This window comes from Erpetoichthys calabaricus, chromosome 7 (assembly GCF_900747795.2).
Source record: "Erpetoichthys calabaricus chromosome 7, fErpCal1.3, whole genome shotgun sequence".
In the NCBI taxonomy this organism is placed as follows: Eukaryota; Metazoa; Chordata; class Cladistia; order Polypteriformes; family Polypteridae; genus Erpetoichthys; species Erpetoichthys calabaricus.
The window spans coordinates 83813666-83828100 of NC_041400.2; the positions used below are offsets into that span (position 1 = coordinate 83813666).

General features: G+C 42.5%; 1 protein-coding gene across 1 annotated transcript in view; it reads right to left on the reverse strand.

Moving 5' to 3' along the window:
- The window catches only part of LOC114644736 (nucleolar protein 6-like), a 225268-nt gene that overhangs the window by 150063 nt on the left and 60770 nt on the right, over positions 1–14435 (reverse strand). Inside the window, exons 8-9 of the mRNA XM_051930096.1 lie at positions 5851–6006; positions 5680–5777 (exon numbers count right to left, since the gene is read on the reverse strand). Coding sequence (XP_051786056.1) covers positions 5680–5777; positions 5851–6006 — 254 coding nt within the window. The remainder of the gene's footprint in view (positions 1–5679; positions 5778–5850; positions 6007–14435) is intronic.

Consider the following 14435-nt stretch of genomic DNA (forward strand, 5'->3'; position numbering starts at 1 on the left):
CATTGACCGTAAGTTTGACTTTCTCTGTTTAACTGAGACTTGGCAACAACCTCAAGACTTTTCACAACTTAATGAATGCACCCCCCCGGGGTTTGTTTACACTTGTCAATCCCGTGCCTCTGGCCGTGGAGGAGGTGTCGCGATTATTTATCGCGAGAAGTGGAAAGTCCTGCCGTTGTCTGCTCCTGCTGTTAGCTCTTTTGAATCGACTGTGTGTCAACTGTCTGGCCCAGTTCCTACCATTATTGCAACTGTCTACCGTCCTCCTAAGTCAAACAACAATTTTTTGAACGATCTTGTTACCTTCCTTACTCATTTATCTGTAATTACCCCAAATATAATTCTGCTGGGGGATTTTAATGTACATCTGGACAATATCAATATCCCTCTCACTAGAGACTTTTTATCTTGCCTGGAGAGTTTTGGATACCAGCAGCACACTGATGTTCCTACTCATTGTAAAGGACATATCTTGGACCTGATCTGCTGCTCTGGTGTTGTTCCTTTTGATCTCACAGCAGATGAACTCACTATAACCGACCATTTTCTTCTTTCATTCAATGCCAAACTTACCTTTTCTGTTCCTAAGCTTCCACGTCTCATAGCCTTTCGCAACATTAAGAATATTAACTTGAATTTGCTGTTTTCTAGAATCGATTCCCAAATGGACTTTTATAATTTATCCACTCCCATAGAACTGGTCTCATATTATAACACCTGTCTTAATGATATTCTTAATTCTCTGGCTCTGCTAAAAACCCGTTCTGTTTCTTTTTCTTTTTCTGCCCCTTGGTTTACGCCTGAACTTCGGCTTCTGAAAGCTAAGGGCAGGCAACTTGAAAGGTTGTTTAAAAAATCCGGACTGTTTGTCCACAAAGAGATGTATAAAAATCATCTTCTCTATTATAAGGATTGTATAGCTCAAACCAAGTTTAACTATTACACTCAGTTAATTACTCGTAATACAGGTAACACCAAGACTTTGTTTTCTTTACTTAATAATGTTACACAACCTCCAGACTCTTTACCATCTCACCTTTACTCAACTGCATTCTGTAATTCTCTTATGTCTTTTTTCAACGAGAAAATCCAAAAGATACATCAGCACCTTGGTCCAGATCCTCTCTATATTCCTTCTGAACTACACTCGCCTATTCACTTTTTCTCTTCTTTCCAGCTTCCCACTTCCTCTGAAATTTCAGATCTCATCTGCAAATCCAAGTCATCTACTTGTCAGCTGGACCCCCTGCCTACAGTTCTGGTTAAAGCCTGCCTCCCCTCTCTAGTCCCTCTCATTTCTGCCATCATTCACTCTTCTCTCACTACTGGTATTATTCCCTCATCTTTTACAACTGCTGCTATAACCCCAATACTAAAAAAAACCTGGTGCTGATCCTACTAATTTCAATAATTTTCACCCCATTTCTAACTTGCCCTTTATCTCCAAAATTCTTGAAAAAATAGTAGCTATCCAACTTCACACCCATTTATCTCATAATAATCTATATGAAAAATTCCAGTCTGGTTTTCGCCCCCTTCATAGTACAGAAACGGCACTTGTTAAAATTACTAATGACCTCCTTATGGCTGCTGATTCTGGTCTAATCACTATTCTCATCCTCCTTGATCTGAGTGCGGCCTTTGATACTATTTGTCATACCACTCTCCTTAATAGATTATCTCTGATTGGCATTACCCACACTCCACTTGATTGGTTTAGATCCTACCTCTTAGGCCGCACTCAGTTCATACACCTTAAAACCTTCACATCCCAACCCACCGCTGTTACCTCTGGTGTGCCCCAGGGCTCTGTCCTGGGGCCTCTTCTTTTTATTATTTACCTTCTTCCCCATGGCAATATTTTTCGCAAATATAACATTAATTTTCACTGTTATGCTGATGACACCCAGCTCTACCTTGCTGGTAATCCCACCTCCTCTTTTCCACCACCCTCGCTTATTGACTGCATTGCTGAAATTAAATCCTGGTTTTCTTCGAATTTTCTTAAATTAAACAGTGACAAAACTGAGGTTCTCCTCATTGGTTCAAAATCATCATTATCCAAAATCAATAATCTTTCTCTTATTATTGATGACTTTGTTGTTTCCCCATCATCTCAGGTCAAGAGTCTGGGTGTCATCCTCGACAGTACTCTATCCTTCCAATCTCACATTAATAACATCACCCGGTCTGCTTACTTCCACCTACGTAATATTAATCGTATTCGCCCCTCCCTCACTCCTCACACCACTGCCATTCTTGTTCATAGTCTTGTCACTTCTCGGCTGGACTACTGCAATTCACTCCTCTTTGGTCTCCCGAATAAATCTCTTCATAAGCTTCAGTTAGTCCAGAATTCTGCAGCACGTATCATCACTCAAATCCCATCTATTCACCATATTACTCCGGTCTTGCAGCAGCTTCATTGGCTCCCGATTAAGTTTCGTATTGATTTTAAGAATCTACTATTAACATTTAAGGCCATCCATAACCTCGCCCCTCCATATCTGTCTGACCTTCTTCATGTTGCCATTCCATCCCGTAACCTTAGATCCTCTTCCTCCACCCATCTGACTGTCCCTCCCGCCCGTCTAACCACCATGGGGAGCAGAGCTTTCAGCCGTTCTGCTCCCAAGCTCTGGAATTCATTGCCTGCGGATCTCCGAAATATCAAATCATATTCATCCTTCAAATGTAAACTTAAAACGCATCTGTTTAAAATGGCTTTTTCTTTTTCCTCCTGATTATAATGGTTTTGTTTGGTTTTAATTTCTAGATTTTCTGATGTTTTAAGTTTTTTATAATTGTGTCTTTTATTTAATTATTTATTTATTTATTTATTTATTGTTGTTCGGTGTCCTTGAGTTCCCTGAAAGGCGCCTTGTATAAATAAAATGTATTATTATTATTATATATATGTGTGTATATATATATATATATATATATATATATATATATATATGTGTATATATATATATATATATATATATATATGTGTATATATATATATATATATATGTGTATATATATATATATATATATATATATATATATATATATATATATCCATTTTCCAACCCGCTGAATCCGAACACAGGGTCACGGGGGTCTGCTGGAGCCAATCCCAGCCAACACAGGGCACAAGGCAGGAACCAATCCCGGCAGGGTGCCAACCCACCGCAGGACACACACAAACACACCCACACACCAAGCACACACTAGGGCCAATTTAGAATCGCCAATCCACCTAACCTGCATGTCTTTGGACTGTGGGAGGAAACCGGAGCGCCCGGAGGAGCCCCAGATCTCACAACTGCGAGGCAGCAGCGCTACCCACTGCGCCACCATGCCGCCCTATATGTGTGTATATATATATATATATATATATATATATATATATATGACAGCAACACTCATAACAATTACATTGACAATCATGTTACGTTATTTTTAAAGTGTTTCCTTTTCTTTTTCATAACCTCTTTAACACACTACTTCTCCGCTGCGAAGCGCGGGTATTTTGCTAGTAGTAACAATAACAGAAGCTCATGGAAAGAACGGGGAATACCCGGGATCAAATCTGCAACCTCTTGATTTAGAGGCAGCCATTCTTACTTCTATACCAGTCATGCAATTGTTTTTTACATATTGGTAGCAACATGTAAATTGAATAATTTCTTTTTCTTCAGTTTTATTTTTGAATAAAGACGCACTTGTTTTGTTATACCTTTTATGAAAGTGCTTATTTGATATTTGGACTTCAGTTTTCACACATTATACACTTCACGTCTGCATTTTGTCATTATTATAACATGAAAAAAAATTGTTTTAGTTATGTGTTCAACATTTCCTGTCATCCTATATTTACCCAGATCACTGTAGACACGGAATACACATGAAATGCATGCATTCCAAATAATGATATATTATTTACTCTACAAGTAAGCCCGCGAATCGGAAATCCAAGAACGGCAATCAGTTTCTGTTCCGTCCGATGTTTGGATGGATGACATATCATGGAGGGTGGGTGCGTCCGGGGAAATGTCATTTAATTCAATAAGCTTATCTGTACTAAAGCGGTTTCGTTTTGTGGAAACGTGATTCTGTTGCCTTTGCTGACACCGACTGCTGGCAGAGTGGAGCACAGCAAGTGTAGTTTACAGGTTGTGGTGTTCGTGTGCCAGCCACTGAGTCGGGGAAGCCGCTGCGTTTGACTCTGGGGCGTGCGCAACGGTGCAATATGCACCTCGGTGGGAAGCCGCTGCGTGATGAAATATCATGGAGGGTATATGCAGTGGTGTGGGCGGTCGCGTCCGGGCGGCTGTACAACCTGGCGTGCACGCTTTACCACAGGTGTAGTTCACAGGTTGTAGGCATGGTAAAGTTTCCATTTAATTCAATAACCCTATTTGAACTAAAGCGGTTTCTTTGTGTGGGCGCCTTCGTTCATTGTTTGTATCCATGACTGTACAGGTTGTGTTGTTTGGGCGCTCACAGGTTGTGTTGTCTGGGCGCCACCTACGGACTCTGGGAAGCTGCTGCGTTTGACTCTGGGGCGGGCGCCGCTGCGTTTGACTGTGGACTCTGGGGCGGGCACCAAGGCCGCAGTGCGCATGCATGCGTTTGACTGTGGACTCTGGGGCGGGCGCCAAGGCCGCAGTGCGCATGCGCCTCGGTGTGTCTGCCGTGCATATATTAACTGTGGTTTAGTAAGATAGATACAACTCCAGGCACCTTACACCCAGATAAACAGTCTTGAGCTGGAAGAACGTCAGCTGTGTTGGTGGGGAATGGGATAGCAGGCTGCTTGTGCTGATTCACACATTTGCAAAACAAAGACGTTGATGAGGAGGAGGAATTTAAAGTGGACCGGCGTAACAACTTTTTTGGTAGGCTTCCGGGATTCTAGTGTTAAGCTTTGTGCTAGCAGCAAATCACGCAATACTTCTTTGAGCAATTGGAGTTAGTCAACTAGCAATCTAAAACACATTTCATCAACTAACTGGGCCTTTATGCTTTCATAACATTGACATTTATTTGGTTAAATTTATTGTTGTTACAACTTTCTATTCATTTTCTTATCAAGTTCACAGTTATTGCCAGCATTTGAATTCATATTCACTACTCATCCTAACAATGACTGTCTTTAAATAAGGTCTTCATTGTTATCTGGAGGATTAGTAAATACCGCAATATATTTTAGATTTGTCTATATTCGTGATTTGTCTGCTTCTATAGGGAAGGGAAATACTTGTAAAAGGTGTGGTTTTCTTTATCCCAATACATTTTCTGTTCATTTAATGCAATGGTCAGTCTTATTTATTTTTGGTAGTTAGGGCCACGTCCGTGCACATTTGCAAAGGAAACCTTTAACCTTATTTATTTTTGCCTGTTCCTTTGGGTCACATTAGGAGAGGAAAAAATGATAGATTGACGTTAGCCTGAGCTAATATTGCAGTAGCAAAGTGAGAGTGTGTGTGTGGTACTTCTATCTAGAAAATAGGCTGGAATCTTACAAAATATCTAGAAGTATACGCAATTCTATACACAGCAATCCTTTCCAAAACCTCAGGAAAAGCAATAAAACAGTACACTAGTATAAAGTAATTGGCACCTTGGGGGTGGGGGGTGTTTGTGGGAACTCATGCATTTCTTATTACTCATACATTTTAAACTTACCTGAAAATTCTCCATTGAAATTTACAATTAGTGGATTGTTTTTCCAATCAAAACTTGATAACAATAGCAGAAAGCGAATGAAGCCAACCTGTGGGGAGCTACAAGAAGAAATTAGGTGTTACTGATTTATGCTCTTGACTTACCACAGTAAAATATAAAGAAAATACTTACTTGGGGGTATTAAATGGGGCAGGGTGCAAGAAGAGGGATGCTACTAACAGTTCCACAGCCTCATCACTCATTAAGCAGGCATCCAGCAGATGTGCTCCAATCCAGCGTTTTGCTAGACGGGCCGTTGTTCCAAAGGTGGAGTGTTGCTGCTGTAGCCTTAGGAATAAACACCAACAGAAATGAACAATAAAAGAATAAGAAGGTATATTATATTCAAAAAGCCTGACAAACAGAAGCTGTACAATGCATACCGTTTAGAACTACCAGTGTTTATTGGTTTTAAAGTAAAACTAAAATCTTTAGCATTTAGCACAGTGTCATGATGCTTAACAGTAGCTCAAGTAAAACAACACTGTACTTATAATTAAAAATATATTTATAATAACAGAGAATAAAATTTTAATAATAATGAGCACATTATTTTCTCTCTCTCCAGCACCTTTAGTACCATCTAGCCATCCCTGTTAGGGGGTAAACTCAATGATATGCAGGTGGATGAGCGTATGGTGTCCTGGGTAATGGACTGTCAGGCAGACTGCAGTTTGTGAGACATAAGGACTGTGTTTCTGATACAGATGTAAGCAACACTGAAACACCACAAGGAACAGTTCTGTCTCCTTTTCTCTTCACTCTGTACACCTCAGAATATAAATATAACACCAGGTCATGTCACATGCAGAAATTCTCAGATGATTCTTTACTTATATGGTGTATTAATAAAGGGGATGAGAGAGAGTATACAAGTCGGGTGGAGAACTTTATTTCTTGGTTGATATAGAATTGTCTACATCATAACAGAAAAACCAAGCAAATGGTTACTGACATTCGCTGCACTAAAGAGGCTCTATGTTCAGTCACTATTCAAGGAGCGGATGTTGAGGTGGTCCACAATAATGACAGGATGGACTGGTCTTGGAACACAGGTGAACTATATGAGAAAGGGCAGAACAGACTCTTCTTCCTTAGGAGAATGTGTTCCTTTAATGTGGGCAGTGACATCCTTCACATCTTCTGAAACTCTGTTATGACTACTGTGATTTTCTAGGCTGTGATGTGCTGGGCTGGAAACATCACTTCAAGAGAGGCCTACGGAATCAACAAGCTGATTAAAATTGAAAGATCTATTATGGAACGCACTTTGGAACCCCATGAGGTAGTAGTAAAGGAAAGAATTATAAAACTGAGTACCATTATGAACAATGCTACACATCCTCTTCCTGACACATTAACACTGAGTACTTTCAGTCAACAAAATATTCAGCTGAAGTATATCAAGAAACAAAACTGGGGATCCTTTCTACCAACAGCAAAATGTCTGCATAATGCCCGACTAGGACTGCATCAGCCAACTCATAACTTTTCTTTTGAATTTTCTTCCTTTATAGTTATTCCTCTGTGTGTATTATTTATTTATTTCCTTACCTACCTATTTATGTAGGTATTTATTTACTTATTTAAAGAAATTCTGTAAAAAGCCAAATTTCCCCCTGGGTACAAATAAAGTTCTATATATTAATGCTGTTATAGATGCAATAGAACTCTGCGTTTTAATAAGAAAAAACAACTTTTAACAGAAGACTGAAATAAAATCGATGGTATTAGTAATGTTCTAATCCTTACTTAGAACATTAGAAAAGTAGAATAATTTAGACAAGAACAAACCATTCAGTCCAACAAATCTCACCAGTCTTGCCTACTTAATTCCTCCAAAACATCATCAAATCTACTGTAAAGGTACTTAAAGTCCTATTGTTTACCACTGTACCAATTTCTGTCATAATTTTAAACACTTAATCATCAAGTCAAGTCAAGCTGGGGAGCATGCACTGGTACTGTGCGCTGCTGCACCCACTACGACGACGAAACAACTCAGGGTCCCGGTTGGTAACCTCCCAGGCAGACACGCGGTCCAGTTTCACCCTCCGGAAATGACCCTCTATCTGACACAGCCAGATGTTACGTGGGTGACCCCTTGGCCTGGTCTAGTCACTCGGATCCCCAACAATCAGGATCTTATGAGCTGGATCACCCTCGGGAAATGCGCCACATGTCCGTAGTGCTGTAACTGACACTTCCTCACAATGCAGGTAATGTGCCTCATTCGGGACTCTATGAGCAGCCGCTCACTCGACACAAAGTCAAACCAACGGTACCCAAGGATTTTCCAGTGAGACACAGTACCAAAGGAGTCTAGTCTTTGTCTCAGGTCACTGGATAGCGTTCATGTTTCGCAACTATATAGCAACACAGGAAGCACCAGGACTCTAAAGACTTGGACCTTCATCCTTCTGCATAGATATCGGGAGCGCCACACACCCCTTTCCAGTGACCTCATGACCCCCCCTATGCCCTGCAACGATGTTTTCTGATTGGTACTATTCAGGTCATAAAATTATTTCTTCAAAATGTCACATGTATTTATCTCTTTTCCGGTGCTGCGTTGACATCGTGCACCAGAAGGCGTGAGCTTATTCAGTGCGAGCAGGAGCACGCAGGTGTCCGGTTGCTTGTCCTATAACACGCTTGAACTGGTGGCGATCAACGCACATGTACTATACAAAGCATGTGAATTTCCCCTTGGGATTAATAAAGTATCTATCTATCTATGTACAGGGGCCACTGAGAAAAGAAGAGTGTTCATGGCTCACCTTGCAGAGGAGCTTTGTCGTCACTTCCACCAAGAAAAGGTGATGGATAAAGCAAAAGAGGATGAAACATTGACAAGCTTGTTCCAAGACCACCGCTTCCCCAGCCTCTTCAGTGTGTAATAGTAACACAGCACAGAGAGAAGTGTGTACATTGCAACAGGTACACATGTCGTAAACGTAGAAAGGACAGTCCTTGGGGGTGTGGGAACTGTTAACATTTGAATCTGATGATTGCATATAGTGCGGAACTGATCTCTCTGTACTATTCTTTCCTCTGCATGTCCTGGAGTACAAAAGAAACACCCCAATGCACCCAAAAGTGGACACTGGCAAGATCGGGAAAAAAAAAAAATGTGGTCACTGAAGCACAAGAAGGCGTGCAAATTAATATGAATAAAATGAATAATGTTGCATCTGTGACACAATGTTTTCTAAAATGTACTATACCGGTCATAAAATGAGCTATTCCAAATATCATATATACATATGTCTCTGTTTTTTGTCATTGCGGCTTTGACATCATGGACCATAAGGTGCATTATCTCAAAACACCATTCACATGTACAGTTATTCTCAGTTTAAGATCAAAAGTAACCATGTCAGATCTGGGGCAGTGTGTGTGTATTGTATCGTGATCATGACTGACAGAATAAAAGTGGAAAAAAAAAAACACGAACTTTTACAAGTACTATAAATTACACCGACTGTTACAGACACAAATCAAATGTAAGTTTTTATTGTATAATATTAACAATAAGAGCAGCTCACTACTCAAAACGGTAAATTTCCTGTGGAGCCGGTTTCAAACTCACAACCTCCGGATTATAAGTCAGCGGATCTTACCGCTGCACCATGGAAGCTGTCGTATTGTGCTTGCACCTTTTGTGAAAGTGTTTATTTGATATTTGGCCATCAGCCTTCACACATTATACAGTTCATGTCTACATTTTGTTATTTATTACTAAAACATGAAAAATGTTTCTGTTTTAACTATGTGTTTACATAGATTGTTGTAGACACAAAACACACATCAAATTATTTACCCTTACAATTCTGGGTAGCTCAATCCCAGATAATCAATCAAGGCGGGAACTGGGAGAACTTCTTGCCCGTTCTCAGCCGGTGGGGTTGGGGGATGGTATAGCAGGCTGCTTGGGCTTATCGACACATTTAGAAGACAAAAGATGCTGACGGAGAGGTGCGAAGGGATTTAAGGTGGGCCGGATTTACAAGTTTTTTCATTGGCTCTGGTAATTCTAGTGTTAAAGGCCTGGATCTTGGTTTTTATCCAGGACACTCGCAAGCCCAGACACTCAGACTCCTCGCTCAGTCTCTAGATCCGTGAATCTTTCTTCACCAACAGATGCCCCACAGCTGCTGGACCCCACGACCTTGCCCAAAACCCAGTCCATACAAGCACTGAACAGAGTAGGAGCAAGAAAACACCCCTGACGAACCCCAGAGTCAACTGGGGAAAAATAGAGGTTAATAATGTCTCCTTTTTATCTCCGTTTGCTTAAACTGAAAAGGCTCGGCTCTTTAAATTTTTCCTCATAACTCATCCCCTGTAGCCCTGGAATCAGCCACATTGCTTTTCTCTGAACTTATGAACTTTTTCCATCTCTTCTATGTCTTTTTTTGTAGATTGGAGACCAAAACTATACACAGTACTCCACATGAGCCCTCACCAGTGTGTTATAAAGCCTGAGTATAATATTCTTTGACCTGTACTCTATATATTGTGCTATATAATTTGGTACTGCCTGCTACTATAAGAGATGCCACTTCGGTCTAGGCTTTCAAATTCTGACTGAAGACACACTACTTCAGTTTAGCATATCCTAACTAAAGCTGCTGATTAACTAACTGCACATACTACAACTCTTGTCAGTTATTAGCACTAAAACATAAGTAATAGGACAGTTACAATTTGTTACTAACCCTCATCTATTCTTTTATTCTTCTCAGTACTCAAATGTGGCACTTGGTACCACTACCCTACTGCCAAGTTATTTTGCCTGCCTAAGGTAAAGTAATTTCTGATGGAGGATGGCAGAAATCCTCGGAGAGAGGGGTCCTTTCATCGAATTGGCTGGCCCAGTGCTGACTCAGCAGTGGAATGGCCAATACAGGAAGGCAGCTTGATGGTCGAGGTCTCCAGGACACTGAACAAATCTAAATCATATTATGTAATATCATCAACTGTTGAATTCTGCTTTGTACGTGTTATATTTCTATTGAACTATTATATTGTATTGAAGATTACTTTTGTTCTGTCTATTGCATTGTATTGGCCCCTTTTTTTATTGACACCCACTAGATACCCAACAACCTACCTGGAAAGGGGTCTCTCTTTGATCTGTCTTTCCCAAGGTTTCTTCCATTTTTTCCCCCGACAAGGGATTTTGTGGGAGTTTTTCCTTGTCTTCTTAAAGACTCAAGGCTGGGGGGGCTGTCAAAAGGCAGGGCCTGTTAAAGCCGATTGCAGCACTCCTTGTGTGATTCTGGGCTATATAAAAATAAATTGTATTGTATCAGCCTTTTTAATGGCTTCTGAATAGTGTCTGGAAGTTGATAGTGAAAAGTCCACTACGACTTATAAATCCTTCTAATAAGGTGTACTTTGATTTTCAGACCACCAACTGTGTATTTAAATGTAACATTTGTACTTTCTACATGTAATACTTTACATTTACTGACATTAAATGTCATCTGCCCATTAAATTCACAAAACTGCCCAAGCCTTTATGCTGTCCAAGTCCTTCTATAATGATCAATAGACTTCAGATTAACTGCCAATCCACCTAGTTTGGTGTCATCTGCAAACTTAACCAGCTTGTTATTTATATTCCTACCCAAATCATTTATACATCATAAAAATAGGAGAAGCCCTAGCACTGACACTTGAAAGACACCTCTTTAAACTTCGCCCAATTCTGATAAAGTTCCTTACATTATAACCTTGTGCTTCCTGTATTTTAGCCAATTCTGTTAATAAAACACAACCTCCGTTGTCTGAAACCAGGGTCTAAAGTTCCTTTAATCTGTCAGTCACCCTTTTTATTTAAAGGGATATTTGCCATATTCCAGTTTTCAGAATTTTCCCATGGCTCAGTGACTTCCTAAAAATATTACTTTAAAGGTTTACATATTTACTCGTAACTTCCTTAACCACTGCAGGATATTATTATCTGGCTCGGTGATTTGTATGAATTTGGTCTATTTAACCTAAACAGTACTTCTCCCTGTGCAATTTCCAAATCACTGAGTACCTCTTTGTAGTCCCTTTTACTGCTTCTCACATGAGAAGACCTCACAAAAATGCAAATTCACAGCATCTGCTATTCCACTGTCTATATATCCATCCATCCTCTTCCACTTATCTGAGATTGGGTCCTGAGGGCAGCAGCTTGAGCAGAGATGCCCAGACTTCCCTCTCCCCAGCCACTTCTTCTAGCTCTTCAGGGGGAATCTCGAGGCACTCTCAGGCCAGCAGGGAGACATAGTTCCTCCAGTGTGCCCTGGGTCTTCCCCAGGGCTATCTCCCGGTTAGACGTGCCCAGAACACCTCCCAAGGGAGGCGTCCAGGAGGCATCCTGATCAGATGCCCGAGCCACCTCATCTGACTCCTCTCAATGCGGAGGAGCAGCGGCTCTACTCTGAGCCCCTCCTGGATGACTGAGCTTCTCACCCTATCTTTAAGGGAAAGCCCAGACACCCTGCGGAGCAAACTCATTTTAGCCGCTTGTATTCACGATCTTGTTCTTTCGGTCACTACCCATAGATCATGACCATAGGTGAGGGTAGGAACATAGATCGACTGGTAAATTGAGAGCTTTGCCTTACGGCTCAGCTCCTTTTTCACCACGATAGACTGATGCAGAGCTCACATCACTGCGGACGCCGCACCGATTTGCCTGTTGATCTCACGCTTCATTCTTCCCTCACTCGTGAACAACACCCCAAGATACTTGAACTCCTCTACTTTGGGCAGGATCTCGCCCCTAACCCTGAGAGGGCACTACACCCTTTTCCGGCTGAGGACCATGGTCTCGGATTTGGAGGTGATGATTCCCATCCCAGCCCCTTCACACTCAGCTGCGAACCGATCCAGAGAGAGCTGAAGATCACGGCCTGATGAAGCAAACAGGACAACCTCATCTGCAAAAAGCATTCACCCAATCCTGGGTTCACCAATCCGGACCCCCTCAACGCCCTGGCTGTGCCTAGAAATTCTGTCCATAAAAGTTATGAACAGAATCGGTGAAAAAGGGCAGCCCTGGCGGAGTCCAACTCTCACTGGAAACGGGTTCAACTTACTGCCGGCAATGTGGACCAAGCTCTGACACCGGTTGTACAGGGACCGAACAGCCCTTATCAGGGGGTCCGGTACCCCATACTCCCGGTCCAACGCCTTTTCCAAGTCCACAAAACACATGTAGACTGGTTGGGCAAACTGCAATGCACCCTCCAGGACCCTGCTAAGGGTATAGAGGTGGTCCACTGTTCCGCGACCAGGACGAAAACCACACTGTTCCTCCTGAATCCGACGTTCGTCTATCTGATGGACCCTTCACTCCAGGACCCCTGAATAGACTTTTCCAGAGAGGCTGAGGAGTGTGAATCCTCTGTAGTTGGGACACACCCTCCGGTCCCCCTTTCTAAAGAGGGGGACCACCACCCCGGTCTAGCAATTCAGAGGCACTGTCCCCAATGTCCATGCAATGTTGCAGAGATGTGTCAACCAAGACAGTCCTACAACATCCAAAGCCTTGAGGAACTCCGGGCGTATCTCATCCACCCCCCAGGGCCCTGCCACCAAGGGGTTTTTTGACCACCTCGGTGACCTCAGTCCCAGAGATGGGAACGCCCATCTCCGAGTCCCCAGGCTCTGCTTCCTCGTTGGAAGAAATGTTAGAGGGATTGATGAGGTCTTCAAAGTACTCCCCCCACCGACCCACAACGTACTGAGTCAAGGTCAGCAGTGCACCATCCCCCCACCATATACAGTGTTTGACACTGCACTGCTTCCCCCTCCTGAGACGCCGGATGGTGGACCAGAATCTCCTTGAAGCTGTCCAAAAGTCGTTCTCCATGGTCTCCCCAAACTCCTCCCATGCCCGAGTTTTTGCCTCAGCAACCACCGAAGCCGCATTCTGCTTGGCCTGCCGGTACCTATCAGCTGCCTCCTGAGTCCCACAGGACAAAAGGGTTCTGTAGGACTCCTTCTTCAGCTTGACGGCATCCCTCACCGCCGGTGTCCACCAACGGGTTCGGGGATTGCTGCCACAACAGGCACCAACCACCTTACGGCCACAGCTCCAGTCAGCCGCCTCAACAATAGAGGTACGGAACATGGCCCATTCGGACTCAATGTCCCCCACCTCCCTCGGGATATGGTCGAAGTTCTGCTGGAGGTGGGAGTTGAAGCTCCTTCTGACAGGGGACTCTGCCAGACATTCCCAGCAGACCCTCACAACACGTTTGGGCCTACCAGGACTGACCGTCATCCTCCCCCACCATCAAAGCCAACTGACCACGTGGGGCCTCATGTATAACGCCGTGCGTAGAACTCACACTATAACATGGCGTAAGCACAAAAGCGGGAATGTGCATACGCACAGAAAAATCCAGATGCAGGAATTTGTACGTATGCAAACTTCCACGTTCTTCCACTACATAAATCCCGATCAGCGTTAAAAGTAACGCACGTGCACGCGCCTTCTGTCCCGCCCCAACTCTTCCCAAAATTTTGAATATGCAAATCAATATAAATAGCCTTCTATGAAAAGACAATGGGAAAAGCACGGGGGAAAATATAAGAATTTCAGCGAATACAAAGTACACACACAGTACACCCCCAAAATTCACAGGGGTTACGTTCCTAGAGCACCCACGAATTGTGAAAAACCACGACTTTTGGATGTGGTTAAAAAA